Source organism: Manacus vitellinus, unplaced genomic scaffold (assembly GCF_001715985.3).
Source record: "Manacus vitellinus isolate BGI_N305 unplaced genomic scaffold, ASM171598v3 scaffold_24_pilon, whole genome shotgun sequence".
In the NCBI taxonomy this organism is placed as follows: Eukaryota; Metazoa; Chordata; class Aves; order Passeriformes; family Pipridae; genus Manacus; species Manacus vitellinus.
The window spans coordinates 4,803,224-4,823,999 of NW_021939798.1; the positions used below are offsets into that span (position 1 = coordinate 4,803,224).

The window sequence follows — 20,776 nt, forward strand, 5'->3', positions numbered from 1 at the left end:
ACTTTTGTTGCCTAAAAGGAGAACTAGCTAAACATTAAGGATCACTTGGTTGCTTTAAGCAAAGTAGAGTATTGGAATGAATTATCTGGGAAGTTCCTAAAATCTTCTTCAGCAGCCATTCTCTGGTAGATTAGACATAGATCTGTCAAATATGATTGATGTCAAAATAATCGATTGGGCCTGGAGACAGGCAGAACAGAGCAACCTTTCAGACCTGTGTGATTGTTTGATGTATGCTACAGACTTCCTTTATGACATAAAGGAATTAATTTAATCTCTTTGTGACTCTCTTTATGCTGGGTACAATAGAATTGCCAAGCTTTATCTGCCATGCAGCAGTTAAGAAGGTAATTCTGACTGCTCTGGTGAGCTGTTATGGCAGGGAGCATCAGAAGGCAAAAGAATTTGTGAATTAAAGGCCTAAGTCTAAGAGGTTCTTATGATTTCTCAGCTTCCTGTGATCTGCTAACATTCAGGATTATATATCAAAAAAGACCCAGATTCGTGTCACAGGAGCATGTCAAAATTATTCCCTAAATAACAGTCTGAGGGAGTCTGTTCTGTGTGTACAAAATACAAGCCCAAGTAGTAAAATACCCACTCTGATGAACAACCACTGTTTGGCCTTTAATTGGTTGCTTTGTTTGGGATTTTTAAAATGTTGTTAGCAAAATGAGGTGGCAGACATCATGAGGGTGTGCTGGGGAGACATTGGGAATATTTTGGCGTAGCCATGGAATGCTGCAAACTCTTCACTGGTTTAAACATAACATTCCAGTGCATTCTTCTGGAATGCCTTTCCTGAGACAAGTGAGGAGACTGTAAGTAGAAACACAGCTTTAATATATTATCCCTACACCTTTTTTTCCCTCCCTTTTTCAGCAAAGTTTTAACATTTTCTGAATTCAGGGGAGATGTTTTGGTGTTCTCATAAAATCAAAAGTTCTTGACAGCAGGTTGTAAGTGACACAAATACACACATGGGTGTTCAGTAATTCCTGTAGCTGGGTTTTTAAACACCTCTTTTAATTATATGATGGCTATCTAATGACCTCTTTCCCCTCAGCTGGACTGAACCCGAACATGAATGTAAATAACATGGACATTACTGGTGGTTTGTCAGTGAAGGACACTTCTCAGTCCCAGTCTCGCCTTCCTCAGTGGACACACCCCAACTCAATGGATAATCTGTCTAGTGCTGCTTCTTCTCTTGACCAGAACTCCAGCAAGCACGGTATGTCCCCTGTAATCCCTGTGGCAGTCTGGTTTTTTGGGATTTGAGCCACGGTGTAATTGTAATAACTTTTCTCATGTTACTTTCTTGTGTAAGTGCTCGTAAATGGTTGGTACCAAATGCCTTGTGAGCTCATGAGATTTTACAGATGATTTCTGCAGTCACATTCAGCAGTGCACTGAAGTGCCTGCAGCTCTCACTTCCTACATGCAGTGTAGAAATGGTTTTTTCATTTGTTGAATGTTGTTGTTGAGAACATGGAGTTCAAATAAAACAACCCTTTAGTGTCGGCAAAACAAGTCCCACAACCTCCCCCTTATTCCAGACCTGTATACCTTCAGTCCTAAAAAACTTTACATGGGCTTTCTCCCACAATTTTTCCAATATCATCAACCTTTCCCAGCCAGTACTGTACAAAGGCATGATGGATTGCCTTTGGATTCCACCCACCCTGGAATTAGGAGCACTGACTTCTTATTTTTCCCGAAGTGATTGCTAATCTGTTTGAACACCTTTAATCCCTAACACCTCCAGTATCCTGAGTCAGTCATTCCTTTATTTCCTGTACTAAGTTTATTTTTTGGAACATGGGGCTCTGTTAACTTTAATGTATCCTGGGTTTTGTTATGAGCAGCATGAATTATTCCTTCTATGACAAGTTTTTTATTGTGAAAGTAGCTGCACTGCTTATGCCAAATTGTTGTTTGATAGTTTGTAGGAACACGAGAACAATTTCAAGTCATCCATCCCATCAGCAATGAATGCCTTGGGAAGGATGAGATAAGGGGTTGCCTACACTGCTATTCCTCAGTATGCTGTCACAGCAAGTTCCTATTTACCATCAGTGTAATGATTTGAATTACTCAAGTCTCTTTTTGGCAGGAATTTAGTGCAAATTTCTTTAACTTGAGTCTAGATTGTACCAGCAACTCATCTCACAGCTGTAGTCCCTAGTAAGGCTTCAGAGGCTCTTAAGCCTGGCTTACTGTGCTTGTGTTTTAGTTTTCTTTTTACCTTTGTAATACCAAAAATAATTAAAAAAAAAAAATAACAAAATATAGGGACTGATGAAACTCCATACCCCAAATTAGTCCTGCTCCTAAAAGAAGCCTTTCCCTCTCATTCCTTGCAGGTGCTATACCTGGAGGTTTAAGTATTGGTCCTCCAGGAAAGTCCTCCATTGATGACTCCTATGGCCGGTATGATCTGATTCAGAACAGTGAGTCTCCTGCCAGCCCACCCGTAGCTGTTCCTCACAGCTGGTCACGTGCCAAATCCGATAGTGATAAGATTTCCAATGGCTCCAGCATAAACTGGCCACCAGGTAAGAAAACACAAAGCCTTGGTGTTGAACTGATGTCCTTAAAATGTACTGTTGGGTTCATTTAGTGCATCCTTCTGATGCACGGGGACTGCACAGAATTGTGACCTTACACCCTCCTCTTTTCTGTTGTATTTGGAACAGAGTTTCATCCAGGAGTGCCATGGAAAGGACTGCAGAATATTGATCCTGAAAATGACCCCGATGTTACTCCTGGAAGTGTTCCAACTGGGCCTACCATAAACACCACGATACAGGATGTTAATCGCTATCTCCTCAAGAGTGGAGGTAAACACACAACTTACTCTCACATCTGTGCATTCTTTCTTCTTCTCTCAAAAAATGTTGACCTCATTTGTTACAGATGCAGCATATTTTTGCATGTACTCCTAATCTAATAATGCTTCTGCTCAGAACTTTCACTGAATATCCAGAAATACTTGTTTTAAATATGGGATTAAGAAGTTTCTTGTTTTCCATGGGAACGTAAATATTTTTCTGTTTGAGATGTAATTTAAACTTCTGTGGTCACTGGAAGTTTTTCCTAACCTGTAACACTTGGTTTTGAATGAGATTTTGCTCTCCACACTGCCCACCCTCCTACTTACACTGTGAAATGCTAAGAAGACACAGTACAAAAGTTCCACAGTTGTTGCTGAGGCAGCAGGCTTCTGGCACACTAATTAATTGTAGCTTTGTTAGAAGATCAATCAGCAAAATAAATTAGAGCTGTTTTATCCCCAAAACCATAAAAGAAAAGAAAAAAATTAGGGGAATTGACTAGTAAACTACTATTTCCCAGTGTCATTTCCATTCCTTTTGTCTTGGCAGTGCTTACTTCAGAATAAAAAGAGAATTCTATAAAACAATCAAGCATTGGGACTTGTTAGCTAGATGTACTGGAAGTGGATCAAAAGGAAAGGTGGCTTGGTTTAATTGTGATCAGGGTGCTGAAATAGCCAAGTCATCTGCACTCTATTAGAGCACTGTAATAGGCACAGAAATAGCACAATCAGGTTGTCCAGAAGGATCTGTCAGGATTAAAAATGTGGATTTTGTTCTAATAGTTACATCTGTGGTATCAGCACAGATTGTAAATCAGAACTATCCTTGAAATGAGTGTCCAGCTCTGGGCTTGTTAATTCAGCGAGGGATGTAAAAACATGAGGGAAAGGAGGCAGGGGTTTCATTGCCTCCAGCCATTTGAGTGCTCTCTTGCCAGGAAGCAATCTTTATTTATGCTGAAGGACAGAGTATTTTTGTGCATGAATAATGTTGAATTAACTTTCAATGACCCAAGTGTGTTTCAAGGGGCAGGCAGAGTTTGAAGTTACAAGAAGTACAAAGATGTAATTCAGTGACAGCTCAAATAGGGTTCACCCAAGAAATACTCTTTTCAGGCCAAAAGCCTACACCTACAGAGCTGTACCTGTAAGTCAGAGGATACCTAATACAGGCCTTCCTGTTTTAGAGAAGGAACACTGGCTCTGCTAGTGTATAATCTGGTGGTAGAAGAAATAATTTGCTTCTTGGAGAGGGTCAGCAGAGATGGTCTTTGCAGAAGTAAAGAGGCCCTAAGGAACTCAAGCCTTCTGCAGAGCAGGGACTGTTGGGGTCCACCTGTGCTTCCTTTCCTCATTAGCTTTTTCATTTGACCATATAATCTTAATAAAAATATAGTTCAGAATCTGTTTCTTTGTGCTCATATAACCCAGGGGGTTTGCTCTTTGGTAAAATTGCTTGTTGCTGTCAGTGCCCATCCATATGAGACTGTGGCTTTCATGGGAAGAGCCTGTCTTTGAACACACAGATTGTATTGACAGAGCTGGTCCCCATTTAGAGGGTTAGGCTGTGGTGTGCCCTTGGAAACAGGCAAAACCCAAGCTTTTGGGTTGGTTTTTGCTTTGCCCTGTTTGCTAATAAAGCTTTGCAGGGTCAGCTACTATGAGCTGAGAGACATAGCCACAAGGAATCAGGACCAGTGTCAGCTCTGTAGGCTTTTGAATCTGCTATAATTCCATCACTCCTGCCTAGGGAATAGATTATTTCCAGAGAAGGCCTGATACAGAGTTATTTTGCTTCAAACTTGATGTCTGTATTGGTGTCCTAGGGAGTGCAAGGAGTGTGGTGAAGGTGAAGTTTGCTGGGTTGCTGTTCCAGTTGAACAGACAGCCTTTGTTTTTTATTGAGCTGTGAGGGATGAGTTTGTCCTTTTACTTCCTCCCTTCTCCCTCAGTACAGTGCTCTTTTCTAAAGAACTCACCTATTTTTATTAGTCAGTTAAAGATGTTTCAGTATCACAGTCCATCTACGTGTGACAGGAATGATAAGTCACCCAGGATACACATTTGATTTTGTTGGTGGCTGGAGAGAATACTTCCAGCTCTTCTGGTCTTTGTAATGAAGATTTTTTTATTTTATGTTCAGTTTCTTTCATTTGCTGCCAGCAAGGAAATGTATTCTTAGATAGCTCCTCAGATTGTAAATGATTTACTGAGGTAGTTTCAGGCTATTTCATTTATGTTATCAGTTGAAGAAGAGATTGCTAAAATATATCCTTACTTTACTGAAAGTCTGCAAAAATTTAAAGATGTTTGTGGGCATTAGGATGTAGGGAAAGTACTTACCTTGAGTAATTTAGGACAGATCACCCATGGTAAGAGGTTAGTTTATCATATGCATCTCTGCTCATCTACAGTTGCCATTACCTAAGTCAGCTGGCAGAGGACCTTGATAAATGAGGCCTGTTCCTTGAGACTAAACAGTTTAACACTAATTTTTTTGAGTCACATATCTTAAAGGAAATGCAGAATTTGCCTCCCTCACAGGCAGTACTCCAACTGCTACTGTGCCAGCTTTCTTCTCTTTTCTACCAAAGACTTCTGCTTCACTGTAACACACCTTCGATAACATTTCATCCCTAGCCTTCAGAGACCAGGCTGATTAAGGAGAAATGCCTTTGCATGGTTTGTATTTGCACATAACAGATTTGCTTATGTCACACCAAACATCATTATGCCCATCTTTCTTAGTTGCTTCTCTGCTGGTTCTGCAGGGTCATCCCCAACATCATCTCAGAATGCCACGCTGCCTTCATCGAGTGCCTGGCCGCTTAGTGCCTCCGGCTACAGTAGCTCTTTCAGCAGCATTGCATCTGCACCTAGCATTGCAGGTACGGAACTGGCCTTTCTACTTCCACATCCTTCTGCATTCTCAGCAAAAGGCCCTAGGAGGTGCTTTCCCAGTGGTTGCAGCACCTGCTGCCAGAGACAGAAGCGTGTTCTCAGTGCTGGGCTCGGTGGGCAGCTCTCCCGGCAGCCCTTCAGCGGGGAGTGCTGGAGAGTGTGCCTGGAATTGTGCTCAGGAAAAATGTGGTTATTCCATTTGGTGCCATGTGCTGTCACTCTGTATTGGCATCCAGATCTCTGAGGAGGAATGTTGTCTAGGACCTCAGCAGGAACTCCCCTGCTAGACACTTTCAGTAAGAGCTGATGTGAAAATTTTGTTACTAAACTCACTCTTGAAATTGAAACATCTTCAGCTCAGGAAAAGCTTTAGTAGTACCTCCAGGACTTAACTTTGCATGTCTCTGGAGGGGTTGGGTTTCTTGGGGCTCTTAAATGTCTTTTAATAGCCAAGCCAAAGCCTGATGCTGCCCTGTATGACTGAGCTTGTAAGTGGACTAAATAACTGCCCCATTCTTTTTAATGAGCTCTGAATTCTGGAGTGTATCTCTGCAAAACATGGCAACTTTGCTTGCAAACTATCTACCTAAATATCCAGTTTGTCCCATTATAAAAATGTGTTGGGGCTGTTGTATGGATTGGATTAGCATTTTCACATCTAACCACTGAAAACACTTCTCTGGATGAAGGAAGGTGCAGCCTCCAGGTCATACTGCAGAATGCGAAACGAAAAGGGGTTGTTTGGAACGTTTTTCCTCCAGTGAAAGGAAAAGAAAGGAATGGCTTGCTTTTCTTTATCTGCCATGCATTTCTGCTTTATTTGCTTCTTATATTTTTGCAGTGTCATCTACTGTTTGTGTTACCCCCATGAGAAGTAGTGACATAGCAACATCTGGTCTGTGGTGATGTGCATGTCTCGTGTGCCACGTCACAGGCTGGGCTACTCTGAGTTCTCCAACTCAGACTTGCCCCCTTCCCTCACACCATTTTACACTCATTCATGTCCTCATCATCATTGTCAAATTGGTTTTGTTGCTACAGTTTGCGAGAAGATGGGAGGGTGGTTGCCCTTTCACTTGAATTGTTATGATTCAATATAAAATCATTGAGTTAAATGATTTAGATAAATGGAGGCAATCTGGGGAGAGTGTGTGTGTATATAACTGAGGCTGTGACTTGGCAACAGGTAAATTTGGCTTTAGGACTGATAAAAAAACCCCTCATTGGCTGCCTTGATGCAAAGCACTGATCCAGTATAAACTTAAATCTGCCAGTTCAAATCTAGTCTTGTAAAAACTCACAAGATTTTTGCATCTTAGACTTTGTCAGACCAAGTATTTTCTTATTCTCTGCAATCAGCTTTAAAGCATTAAGGCAGCACAGTCACAACATCATTTGCTGTGGCAGAAGATGCAGGATGTGTCCCTTTCAGTCCATTCCAGTGTTGGTGACAGCAGGACTGTGCTGTGACAAGGAAATTGGGCTCTAATTGCACAACATGTGTTGGTACAAGGAGCAAAGGCAGGGAGGTGTAAGTCTAAAGGTGAATAAAGAGGTTTATTTTGGTTACCTGTATTTTAAATCAATTTTGTCTGCCTCTCTAAATGCTAAACTGTATTTGCTATTGTTGGTTTTGTGTTTTTTTATTGAACTCTGATTTGGCAGGAACAGTAGTCAGAGTTTAAAAACTGATTAGAGAAATAACAAACTGAACAGCAAAAAGTTACAGTGACAGGTTGTGATATGATTTGAACTTCTGCAGACTTCATTTTCCTCAAAGATACTTGGAAAAAAGAGTATTAGTTACTTTGAATATTAAGAAATTAAGTTTTTATTGGTCTTTGATCTTTAGAATTTTAATAATATGTCAGGAGAACATATGGATATACTGGTTTCTTTGTTAGATAAAATGAGTTGTTAAAAAAAAAAGTTTAAGTCCTATTAAACTTTTGAGAGAGACAATCTTGAAATGTTTCATTATAATTTTGGTGCAATTAGATTTTAAATAGCTAAGTCCATTTTCTGGTCTTTTTTTCATGTATCATCTTTAAAAAGAAAGAGAAGAAGTAGGAGATTTTAAAGAGGGAACTGTGTGTGTAGCAGGTGGTGTGAGGTTCATTAAATATGAAATTGTTTGAAAATGTAAACTCTGGTAGGTTCAAAGGATATAGGATTGATAGCACTGGATGGTACAGAAGGTTGTTGTTGTTTTCCTCCTGAAAAGCTGGAGGAACATAGCAATGATACCCTTCCTACTGGGTTTAAAATTAAGAATACACAAATATATTTTTTTCCTGCTGCAGGTAAACTGTCAGACATCAAGTCCACGTGGTCCTCTGGCCCGATCTCTCACACCCAAGCCTCTCTGTCCCACGAACTCTGGAAGGTACCCAGAAACACTACGGCTCCGACGAGACCCCCTCCAGGCTTAACCAACACCAAGCCATCATCCACGTGGGGAGCCAGTCCCCTGGGCTGGACCAGCTCTTACTCCTCTGGTACCCACAGCTTCTCTGCTTTACTACATCTGCTTTTATTCTCTGTATTGGCCTCCAGAATCTGGAGGTTCAGTGCCAGCAGAGTTGTGTCTGTTTTGGGGATTAATCTCATGTCTATTTATTTCACTTTGGCTAAGTTGTGAATGAAGCTGCTGTCTTTCATGTAATTACTCATTAAACGAGTAATTCTATACAGGAATTGTCAAATTATTTTCTCTCCAACTGGGATTTTTTTCCCCATTTCCTTATTTTCTAAAAATGCCTTCCTAATTTTATGGTGTGATCTAGAACTCCCTGCAAGGCTTCAATATCAGCTCAGGGAATTTAATATGGGATACATATTTGGAGCATGGATGTGAAGCATTTAGGACCTAATGGCATTGCAGGGAATGCCTTAATTTTTTTCACACAGACTCTTTTTTTAGATGTTGTTTTGCTTAAATGCAAATATGAGAAACCATGGCTGTATATATATATATGTATATATGTATATTTGGCTCTCTATATAGATATCTGTATAAATATAGATATATATGCAAGTATTACACCTATTTGATAAAGCTGACTATTTTATTAATCTGCTTTCACTAAGCTGAGAATTAAATGTTTTTCTCTTTTTTTTGGTATTAATTTTGGATCTGTTTCCTTCACCAGAGCCCCACCTGTAGGGGCAGATATTGCTGCTGCCCAGAGTCTCTCCAGCCTGAGTGTGGTCACATGTATGACCACAGGATCCACTGTGGTTTCTCAAATGCCACTCATAAATACCAAGCTTGGACAGTTTCTTAATGCAAAACTCCAAGCTGTAAAACACCAGGCTGAGGTTGGAAGAGCAGGTTTTGTTGGTTATGTCCTTGTATCTTCAATCAGGACATTGTCAGTGCAGAAATACCTGTTTTGAATAAGTCATATACATTAATCTGTCATTGGCAAGATAGCAGAGTGCTGCAGTGCTATAAAATCTTTATTAGCAGGCAGCAGCCTGAGCTTGGACATCAGAATTGCTTTTAAAATGTGCCTTCCAGATTAATTCTAATGTATCCTGGAGATGCAGTTTGCTGCAGTGTCATACCTGCATCTGCCAGTTTCCTGATAGTTACTCTGGGAGTGTGGAAAAAGCCACAGACCTTTTAAATGTAACAAGAGCAGGTTTTCCTTCAGCAGTCTTTCATTCCAGAGGAGACAGTAAATCAAGGTGTGAGGAAATAGCCATAGGATTTGTTTTCAGTAGCAGAAAGGCTTGCTAGGGTGTTGTGATTCCAAATAAATTTGCTTGTAATATGCTCTCCAAACCATGATCAGTGCTTTTTTTTTTTTTTGTGGAATTTTCTTGCAGGTTCTGCATGGAGCACTGACAGCTCAGGGAGAACAAGCAGCTGGCTGGTTCTTCGGAACCTCACCCCCCAGGTAACTTGGAATTGTGCTTAACTGGTTAGGGAAAAAGAGCTGGTACATTTAAGGGATTATAAGAACAACATTTAGCAGCCTTGGTTATTTGAATTATTTGAAGGAAGAATAATTAGTCTGCATTTATTACAGGTGTCTTCTTCAGGGAATTTATTAGGTTTTCAAAGTGCTGTCAAATCGAGTATAAACTTTTAAGGCTGTAATTAGTCATTCGGTGGGCACCATTTGTGTATGTGTAAGTTTGGAGGTGAATGGTGCTTTAAAGCAGGCACAGAAATGTAAAATCTACTTTTCCTGTGGGTTTTTTTTGGTGGTTCTCACAAGTCTGTTAAATCCTCTACTTGTCCTTCACACAGTGTCATTGAGAAGGAAGAATATAAACCACAAAGCCTTGAATGCAAACATCCAAACTGATCTTGGGGAAAATTAAGTTATATTTATGAACAGTGTGTTTTTCCTTTGACTTCTTTCTCAACTTCTATGGACTTTCAATGATAAATATAATTTATATGACCTAAACTGGGAAATTTTGTGCACTGGACTATAGGGAAGTCTTAAGAAAAGACAGGATGTCTCCCTCAGTGCAGAGAGTGCTAAGTCTGTAATTACATTCTTCTTTTTTTCCTTTCACTTGTACTCACTCTTTAGCTTATAAAACTTGCTTAACAAGCATTTTAAGTAACATCACAGCAGCACAGACCACCTTTGCCCCCTTCTCTCCCCAGATTGATGGTTCCACACTGCGGACACTGTGTTTGCAACACGGCCCTCTCATAACATTCCACTTGAACCTGACACAAGGGAATGCTGTGGTCCGATACAGTTCCAAGGAGGAAGCAGCCAAGGCCCAAAAGTCTCTGCACATGTATGTTTCTGCTCTCTTTTTCTTTGGTTATTAAGCCACATTTATCTCAGAAACTAACTTCTTAGGCATTTATTTGCCAGGAGTCAGAACTCAGATCACTAGTTACTTTAATCTGATTTTTAAAATTACCTGAATGAGATAGAGAAAAATTAGCTGGGGGATAGATACTCATGTACTGCTGAATAAGAGGTCATTACAAAACTTTATTCACCATTAATAATGTTTTCAGTTAGGATTTGTCATCTGTAAGGCTGCAAAGAGTTTGTCCCTCGGAGGGAGGGACAAGGTTTTAGCTTTGGAGAGCAACAGAAAGGACATAACAATGATAAATTAAGAATGTGTTCATGGTGGTCACCTTTTTTAAAGGAGTTATGAGAGAAGTGTGTGACAACAAAATGTGGGGTTTAGGAGTTTTAAAACCCATGGGATTAATTGGCATAAAAGTGGGAGGGGAGAATCTGAGGGATGAAATCAGTGAATCAGGGAGGATGAAGAATGCAGAGACTGATGTTTCAGGAGAATACTTGGGTGCTTAGTGTTGGAAAGCAGTTTTCTTTATGAAGAGGTTATAGCATGAGTATAATGAAAGTATTGAGGTAGCAGAAGCAGCAGTTGGCTGTGGGCTTTTATCCTAATACCTAAAGAGAGTCCCAGTTGAAGGAGGTGATCACACATATGGCTTTGGGTGTTTGCCTGTTGATGCAGAAAGGTGGATAGAAAACAGGACAGAGAAGGCTTTGTCAAAGAGGCAGGGATTGGTCAAAATGAGTGGGTGTGGTATAAATCTACACCTCAATTTCAACTTGGAGTTAGATGGACCTGTGTCACAGAATCACAGAATTGCCTGGGTTGGAAGGAACCTTAAAGACCATCTTATTCCACCCCCTGCCATGGACAGGGACACCTTCCACTAGCCCAGGTTGCTCCAAGCCCCATCCAAGCTGGCTTTGGACACTTCCAGGGATGGGGCAGCCACAGCTTCTCTGGGCAACCTGTGCCAGTGCTTTATCCCTCACAGGGCAGAATTTTTCCCCAATATCTAATCTGTGAGATAGAAAAAGCCATTCCCCTTTTCCTGTCACTCCAGGCCCTTGTAAATAGTCTCTCTCCACGTTTCTTGTAGCTACTTCAGGTACTGGAAGGCAGCAATCAGGTCACCCCAAAGCCTTCTCTTCTCCAGGCTGAACAACCCCAATTCTCCCAGCCTTTCCTCACAGGACATCCACCTCGGGTATTCCCAGCAGTGCCCTTTGCACCCCTCGTCTCACATCATTCCGCCTTTTCTGTCTGTGCCCTCAGGTGTGTCCTGGGAAACACTACCATCCTGGCCGAGTTTGCTGGTGAGGAAGAAGTGAACCGTTTCCTGGCGCAGGGCCAGGCGCTGCCGCCCACCTCCAGCTGGCAGTCCAACACTGGATCCACCCAGACCCGCCTGGGCTCCTCCGGCAGCTCCCACGGGCTGGTGCGCCCCGACACCGGCCACTGGAACCCCCCCTGCCTGGGGGGCAAGGGCAGCAGCGACCTGCTGTGGGGGGGGGTCCCCCAGTACTCCAGCAGCCTTTGGGGCCCCCCCAGCGCCGACGACGGCAGAGTCATCGGGAGCCCCACGCCTCTGAATACTCTCCTCCCGGGGGATCTTCTCAGCGGGGAGTCCATCTAGGAAACGGGAGAGAAAACAAAATGGAAATAACAATCATCAGCACTAAAGGAAAAAAAAAAAAATTTAAAAAAAAAAAAATAAAAAAAAATTGTAACCCTTTCCAGTCCCGGGCTCGATGAAGAATCCAGCTTTAACCCATGAGACTGGCAGCCCTCCTTAGTACCTCTGTCCAATATCGAATCCGAAACTGCAGAAGTCCTTGTGAACTGTTCCTGAAACAGTATGGGCTCCTTTTGGTCAGTGTCACATGCTAATGACAGGTTTTATTGTTTTGTTTTGGTTTTTTTTTTCATGGCTTTTTTGTTTTATGTTGTCTTTTTATGTTTGTATGGTGATTTTTTTTTTTTTTTCAAAACCAAGTATAAAAGCTGCTTAGGATAGGTCTATCATGAAGGGCACTTTTCAGAATTTGGGCTGGAAAGGGTTATTTTATCAACTTCGGGGGGGTGGGAAGGGGAAATGAAAGCCTATTTAAATGAGCCTGTGACTATTATGCACATTACAGAGGCGGACCCAATAATCAGAAAGGGTGAAGTGTGATATTTACCATTGGTACAGAAAAGTGACGAATCCAAGTTGGGAACTATGGACTGTACAGGTTGAGTGGGGGGGAGGGAGGGCAGGGTTGGGGTATCTCTGTGTCCACTACTCCCATGGATCTGCCTATGCACATTGCCCTTGTTTCATTACTTTTTCATGTCATTTTTTTTAATCCCAAAAATATATTAAAAAAAAAAGTAAAAAAAAAAAATCAACAAAGAAACAAAAAAAAATTTAAAAAAAAAAAAGGCAACAAACCATATCAACATGCAAATACTTGAATCCAGCAGGCCAATAACAAAATGTGAACACTTTCTGAGTTGAATTATTACACTTCCAGGTCAGCATCAGTACACAAAAAACAGGCTCTAAGAATTTTTTTTTTTTAAAAGTTCAGACTCTATGTTTTTGTTGGGACAGATGTGAGTGTGCCTGTGTGTGTGTGTGTGTGTGAGTGTGTGTGCCCACGTGTGGTTTAACTCAACGTGTGAAGTTTTTTCCTTTTGATTCAGTATATGCTTTTTATTTGCTCATTGGTCAAATGTTTTAATTGTTATTAGCTTCTAACTTTGCACTGAGTGTCCGCAGCCCTTCTTGTAGCTAATCCTGTAATGGTTAAAAAAAAAAAAAAAGGACAAAAAAAAGGAAAAAAAAAAAAAAAAGAAAAAAAAAAAAAGGAAAGAAACTGATAGAAGGGGCCGGCGACAATTCACGTGTAAATGTTTACTCAAGGACTCTTATTGCATTTTAAAAATTACAGTGTGTATCTCTGGAGAATAATATGTATATCTACCTTTAGCGGCTTTTTATTGTGGACTAATGCAAGAAAATTATTACCGGAGTATTGCACCATTTTTCCATTCGGGATATAAAGTTTAAAAAAAAAAATACTCTTGTTGAACTGTGGCCATAGATAATTGTAAAGAGTTGATAGTTCCCTTGCAAGCAGGAACAGAAACAAGCACTTGGACATAAGTTTTGACTGCTTTTGGAGGAGCCAGGAGTTTTGGCTCCCACCTGTTTACAGACCTTTTTTTTCTCTCCTTCAAACTTTAAAATAAAAAAAGGAATTACAAAAAAAAAAAAAAAAAAAAAAAAAAAAAAAAAAAAGGAAAAAAAAAAAGACTTCCATCGTAAAGAAAACTATTTTCAGAATGAAGATATGCTACTTCAGAGCTCTGGGATTGAACAGTGTTGTTGTATTATCCTTTTCTTTGGCCATTGCTGTGTACTATTTTTTGTTGTTGTTTTCCTCCTCTTCGTCAAAGTGGCGAAAACTTTGTGATCACTATCTTGCACATGGTGGAAGATGTCTCAGGAAAGCCGGGTTTCCCGAGGAGCAACTCCACACCATTTCATGTATTTTTAAAAACCCAACTCCTAGCACTGAAGATATTATTAAAAAACAAAATAAAATAAAAAAAAAGACAGTAAGAAAGAAGAAAATACCTAATCTAATGTGTAGCAGTTACATATTTACCAAATAATGGACTCAAAAGAAATAGATGTTTGAAGAGTGCTTTATATATTAAAAAATCGCTTTATGTTTAAAAAAAAAAAGATCAATGTTTTTGATTGTTTTGAAAGGAAGAAAGACAATGGAATAACATACACTTCAAGTATGTTTTAAAAATTATATGAACATTGTGCTCCCTGCCTGCTTGGATCAGGAAACTTGTGCATTACATTTTTTTTTTTTTTTGGAAGATTAGCTTTTTAATGGTTTTATCAGATTTAAAGGGTCCTGCAAGATTGCAAATTAACAAAAGCTGGTTTTATAGAGGATCATGAACTATGCACAAACTGGGTTCAAGACTTGTTTTTTTTTTCCTCAAGTTTTAGTAGTGTATTTAGCTGAATAACCTTTCCTCAGAGTAATTGCATCTCATTGCCATTACACGCCTGTTACATATATATTTTATATATATATACACACACACACTTATATAAAATATGTATGTGTGTATGTGCGTGTTTACATACAATTTTCCATGCTGAAGTTTAGCATTGAGTTGTAGAAAAACTCCTGATATTTTCAAATTGGGAATGAAAATTTCTGTTGGCGGGTTAGGGGGGTGGGTGGGTTTTGTTTTGGGGCTTTTTTCTTTTTTTTTTTTTCTTTTTTTTTGCCTTTTCCTTTTGAATTAAAGATGTCTGTAACTCTGAGATTAAAAAGAAAACCAACAATTGTGGCTTTTAATGTTTATTCTCCTCATAGAATGTGATTGTTAAAGAACATGCACCGAAAGTTGCTTTCAAGAGTACGAAGATTCTTTGAAACTTAATAAATTGCAGTTTTTTCTTGGCTGTTGAAATAATGTGTATTTTTCTTTTATGCAGGGGATACTAAAAGTATATCTATTGTTAAATCTGTAAAGGTATTTCATGAAGAAGTTTAACTCTTTCACTTTGAACGAGGATGACTTAAGCCAGGAAAACCCCTCCTGTGGTCGCTCCCTCTGCTTGTTGGTGACACACTCATGAGCTTGTTCCATGAACGCTTTGCACATCACATCCAAAAGCACTGCAGAACCAGTAGTGACCATTTTTATGTTAAAATTCTGTTTTTATCATTTTTCCATGCCTTCAGTAACGTAGGTGACTCGTCAGCCCTGCGAAGGCCGCGAGGCTGGAGATGACTCTCCTGCTCGGTCATTCCAGAACCTCCCAGTTTCTGGACCTGGATGTCTCTAAATTGCCAGTAAAATTTTTGAGCTGAGCAATAGGGTAGGAACACCAAAATATTTTCATGTTTGGCCTTTCAGGGTTTGACTTGAGGAAGGTGTTTGCAGTGGGTAACCACTCCAAGGTCCCGCTACCCCAGCCATGCCAACCTGAGGCACAGGAGATGAAGGGACCAGGATTCCTGGGGAGATCCCAACCTTGCTCCACCTCCCTCATCTGAACTGGAGTGTATGTTCTCCTCCCACCTCCACCAAACCAGTTCCTGACCCTTGGTGGCACTGGGGCAGCTGGTGCTGAATGTGCTGTACAGCAGGGCTGGCCCTGGGTCTCGGTGGGTGCGAGTTTGTACTGGTGAAACTCATTCCCCCAGTCCATTTGAGAAGGAAAAAACTATCGTGCACAGCTGGATTAATAAGAAAATGGTTCCCAGTCCTGAACAACCACCTGTGCTGTCACTGGGATTGTCCATAAACCATAATTCCATAAGGAAGACCCGTGGGGCAGGGGGGTCCCCAGCAACTTCAGAGTTGCAGTTTGCTGGTGGGTATGATAGAGTTTAAAATACCCAAATTTAGCTTTGGGGGTAGCTTCTGTTACTGAAACAGATAAAAAACCCTGTCTGCAGCCTGTTCTGCCAATTTTATTGATCTGGCCCCAAAGTTGAACAGCTCTTTTTTACTGTTCTCCTTCTCACCTCCCTATTTTTTAACTCTTCCAGTCGTTTCTAATGTAACTCTTGGAAGAGAGTTTCCTTCTCTTTTCCTTCCTTGGTTCTTTGTTTGGTTTGCATTTTGTTGGGCATTTTTAGCTTGGCAAGGAAAACTTTTTGGTTCTGGTGTCTTTAGGTTTTGTTGACAAGACATCAAAGTCCCTTATGAAGTTGGATGTTTCAGTCTTCCATGGGGTTGGCAGTGATGGCTTTTTGTAAATCAAATGCTCTCTTAATATTTAGCATCCCCCTGGTATATTAAAGGGAATACAGCTTTTAACCAAAATCAAATCATTTACTGTTGGCATAGCTCTTTATTTTCAGTGTCATTCTGCTTCAGTGCTATTCAGTATTTCTCAAATTGTAAAGAAAGCTCCTGATGATCAGGATTCACCCTGTGGCTCCAGAACCTTTACAAGAAAACATTTTTAACAATTTGTGGTTTTTCTGTATATTGCATTTGCTGTACCCTCCATGGCACCTTCACTGCATGGCTCCCTGTCTTAAGGCCAAGAGAATTTCTGTTTCCTAAGTGATCTGAAACTGTCAAACTTCTTCTTAGTTCCTTGTCTAGTTTGTGGGTGGCACTGGCAGAGCAGATGTTTTCGCTTTTTCTGCTCCAGAAATATATTATTGTTCTTGCTAATTCAATATATGATTGTGTATGTGAAGGAGCTTTTTAATTAAAAAAAAATAATAATTGTATATGGATATCTGTATATGTTAAGAATTATTGGAGTTGGAAGAGTCTGGAAATGGAATTGGAAAACCCTTTAGGATTTGGGTTGTGGGCAGCTACAGTGTGGAGCAGATCCAAGCAGATCCAAGGCTGCCGTGGTGACGGATCCTCTGATGCTGTCCACGAACTGCTGCTGAGTCCCCGCTGCCCGGTGCCAGCTGTGCCCCTGTCTCACTGTATTGATGCTGAATGTACAATCTCAAGTCCTGCAGAGCCAGTTTCAGGGAAGGGGAGTTCTGGAAAAATGGGATGTGGAGCTCAAAGGAACTCTTGGTGTGAACTGCACGGATGCCTGGCGTCCGCCGCCTTCCGCAGCGCCCCGAGGGAAACGGCAGCTCCCCAAATGTCTGCAGGTGTCTGTGGCTCACTTGGCAGGATCAGAAGGAGATGCCCAGGATGTGTCAGCTCCCTGCAGGTCTCCTGGACTGTCTCACCCAGGTCCTTGTGCCGCTCCCGAGGCGGCGACGTGCCCGTGAAACCTTAACGGCCGCGGGAGCAACCCGGCTTCTGTCCTCTCACATCCCCCTCCTTCCCGAGGGGTCTCTTCCAGAAATGTGCTCTTGGAATTCGGGAGAGGCGCCTCCAACACTCATCCACACTGTAGCTTTCCTGAGGGAGGACGGACTAACGTGCCCATGTTCTAGTGGGGTCTAGGTGTCTTCCTCCAGCGGATACACCAATCGCTCAGGTTAACTATTGCTGCAAGTTGCCAGACTCCATCCTCCAGCACCAGTCCAGCCTCTGCAGAGACAGTCCAGCTGACCATCAGATGACCATTTTAACCCCTCATGCTCCCACTGTTTCCTTCTCTCTGATGAAGGTGTTTCATTAGACGTGACTATGACACTTTGTCCTCTGTGTGTGTGCCCCTGGTGTTTGGTTTTTACTGTCCCATGCATTGGAAACGAGTTGCTTGTAAATTTTCTCTTGATGAAAACGTGGTCCCAGTGCAAGTCATGATTTCAGGGTTATTAAAACAATGTTATAAAACACAAAAAGCTGGAAGATTGCTTTGCTTTCAATAAATATGGCTATTGGTAAAAGTGGTTTGCCTTGACCTACCTGTGAGGTGCTCACTCCTGGGGAGAAGTGTGTGGGTGTCCCCATCAGTGCCTCTGTCCTGAGTTAATATTTATTGTTTTAAATGTTCATTTTGTTCAGGGAATGGTTGTGATAATATTCAAAACTGTGGCAGATAACTCTGTAATTTTTCTGTTGTTCTGTCTCCTGGATCCTTTGCCCACTTCATAATTTTTCTGGATTTCTTAATTTATACCAAAAACATGTATTCAAGCAGGCTGCAGATCTCTCTATGTTACTGATGGTGGTGGAAAGGAGCAGATTCTCTTTCCATTTTTGCAGTAGGTCTCCTTGTTTTGGCTGCAGTATTCAGGAAGTATAAGTATGTTTTACTGTCTGTATCTCACACGAGCAGAAAAAAACACATCTTTTCATTATTTTATCTGATTTCAAGAGGGATCCACTTTTTCTGCCTTTTCCTGTCGCTTGTCTGTCTCTTTCCCATCTCTTCCCTCCCTACAGATGACAGGAAACTTCTGATAAAGGCAGAGGAGATGATTATTCTGCAGGTGAGGAATGGCAGCTTCTGCCTGTGTGAAGTCTGTAAGTTGCCTAATTAGAACTATAATCCCAGTGGGATATTTGAGCACGAGCACAAAATATCTGAAAGACATAGGAGGGGACAGGCATTAGTCCCCACAGCTAAGCAGCCTCTCTTTTCTGAGAGAATCATGAATTCAGAAGGAAGAGCTCATAGGAAGATTGCAGAGAACTCTGATTACCTTGTGATTCTTTTATAGCTGAACAGTTTCCAATAAATTACCAGGATGGGGAGACCTGCAGCATCCAAGGTGGGGTGTGGCTGGTGTGAGGAGGGTGGAGAGCCCAGGGGCAGGGCTGGAAGTGTACAGGGATCTCTGATTCGCAGGGGATTTCTGAAATAGCTAAAAATGGCTCAAATTTAAAAACAAACAAACAAAACCAAAACAAAACCAAACAAAAAAAAATCAACAAATGGGTTTCCCCACTGGCTCTGACTCAGTGATGGATGTGGATTTTTCTGTAGCATCCCTATGCAAACTTAAACACGGAGGGAGGTGGTCCTAAAGCTCTGTCCAACTTACTGGGTTGGTCTAAGATCCTTTATTTCTTGCTCACCAGCAGTTACTGTGTGTTCTGCTGCTGTCACCCTGAACTGCTTTTTAAGCTTTTGCTGCCTCTTGGTTTGTGAATTGTGGGTCACACAATAACCTGGCAGGGAGCACAGGTGGGAGCAGTTTCAAGATTTCCCCAGTATCTTCCTTTGAAAAACACCTTATCCTGGGACTTTTCTGAAACACAAGACATGAAATTGGGCACTCAGAACCAGCAATTCCAGCCCAGGAAGGGGCCTCAGACACCCCTTGGTGCTGTTTTTAATCACAGACCATTAAAGATTAAAACTGGGATTGATGCATAATAAAGCTTAAAACTTTTTCTGCAGCAGGACAGTATTTGTTTGTTATTTAGTGGAGGTTAAGCACGAAACACTAAACCCTCAAAAGATGAAATTTAAGACAATGTAAGGAATTTTTGCTTCTGTCCCTAAATAGGGGGGCAGAAGGAAGAGGGGAGTATCCAAACATAACAGGACCCAGTACATAGGTGAGGGATTGAGGCATCCTCTAGTACAGACATCTCCCAGTAGAGACAGTGATCTTTATCCCCTTATAGTTCAAACACTGATTTTTTTTTTTTTTAATCTGTTTTATAGACTCCAGGTGTTCCAGGACATTGGAGCCCACTCTGGGCACTGTCTTTAGATGAGAAAGGGAAATTTCTGAAGCGAGTCTGGAGGGAATTGATTGAAGTCTCCTTTTACCTGGACCTTCATCAAGGCTAGGAGGAAAGGCCTTTGTAACAGGCCAAGCTCAGCTCGCTGCTCTCTGTGCATTGAGCTGTCAACTGAAAGGCAAAGGACTGTAAATCCTCTTTGCAAACGCTGAGAGTCCTGCAGCCTGTGGATCCCTGAGCTCCTGCAACCTGCTCTGTCCAGGGAATGAACTGAGCTTGCTTCAGGGTGGGCTGGTGGTCACAGGGGCTGGTGGTCACAGGGGTCGGTGGTCAGAGGGGTCAATGGTCACAGGGGTCAGTGGTCACAGGGGTTGGTGGTCACAGGGGTCAGCGGTCAGTGGTCACAGGGGTTGGTGGTCACAGGGGTCAGCGGTCACAGGGTCGGTGGTCAGTGGTCACAAGGTCAGTGGTCACAAGATCAGTGGTCACAGGGTCAATGGTCACAGGGTCAGCGGTCACAGAGTCGGTGGTCAGTGGTCACAAGGTCAGCGGTCACAAGGTCAGTGGTCACAGGGTCAATGGTCACAGGGTCAATGGTCACAGGGTCAGTGGTCACAGGGTCAGTGGTCAGCGGTCACAGGGTTGGTGGTCAGTGGTCACAGGGTCAGTGGTCACAGGGTCAGTGGTCACAAGGTCGGTGGTCACAGGGTCAGTGGTCAGTGGTCACAGGGTCAGTGGTCACAAGGTCACTGGTCACAGGGTCAGTGGTCACAGGGTCAGTGGTCAGTGGTCACGGAGTCGGTGGTCACAAGGTCAGTGGTCACAGGGTCAGTGGTCACAGGGTCAGCGGTCAGTGGTCACAGGGTCAGCGGTCAGCGCCTCCCCGGGGCTCAGCCCTGGCCGTGCCCGCGGCTGCAATTCCCCGTGTCCCCACACGGTGGTGCCGGGGAGCCGCTCCGAGCCCCTTTAAAAAGGATCCTTTAAAAACTTCCCTTCTTGGAAGCGATTCCAGCCAGGGTTTGTGTCCCGGAGGATTTCTGGGTGCTGCTCTGCCATAGGGGTGCAAACGGCAGCGCGGGGGGTGCTGTGGGGCCGCACTGCGCGGATCCATCGCGAACGGAGAGTGAACTGTAGGTGAGC

At 42.1% G+C, this 20,776-nt stretch overlaps 1 protein-coding gene and 1 long non-coding RNA gene across 16 annotated transcripts in view; both read left to right on the top strand.

The window, feature by feature from the left end:
* The window catches only part of TNRC6C (trinucleotide repeat containing adaptor 6C), a 105,803-nt gene extending 92,408 nt beyond the window's left edge, over positions 1–13,395 (top strand). For 11 of the 15 annotated variants that reach the window (XM_018073254.3, XM_018073256.3, XM_018073262.3 and 8 more), the window contains 8 exons: positions 1,067–1,234; positions 2,367–2,558; positions 2,700–2,843; positions 5,611–5,727; positions 8,044–8,238; positions 9,575–9,645; positions 10,371–10,510; positions 11,810–13,395. In XM_018073254.3, the coding sequence (XP_017928743.3) occupies positions 1,067–1,234; positions 2,367–2,558; positions 2,700–2,843; positions 5,611–5,727; positions 8,044–8,238; positions 9,575–9,645; positions 10,371–10,510; positions 11,810–12,170 (1,388 nt within the window). In that variant the 3' untranslated portion in view covers positions 12,171–13,395. The remainder of the gene's footprint in view (positions 1–1,066; positions 1,235–2,366; positions 2,559–2,699; positions 2,844–5,610; positions 5,728–8,043; positions 8,239–9,574; positions 9,646–10,370; positions 10,511–11,809) is intronic. The other 4 variants (XM_018073259.3, XM_018073263.3, XM_018073265.3 and 1 more) reach the window with 1 other exon arrangement.
* Positions 13,396–14,817: 1,422 nt separating this feature from the next.
* On the top strand, positions 14,818–19,507 carry LOC108639789. Its single transcript, XR_001920728.2, has 3 exons — positions 14,818–17,196; positions 18,386–18,466; positions 19,456–19,507. It is a non-coding gene; the product is annotated as an uncharacterized LOC108639789 (long non-coding RNA).
* Positions 19,508–20,776: the final 1,269 nt, after the last annotated feature.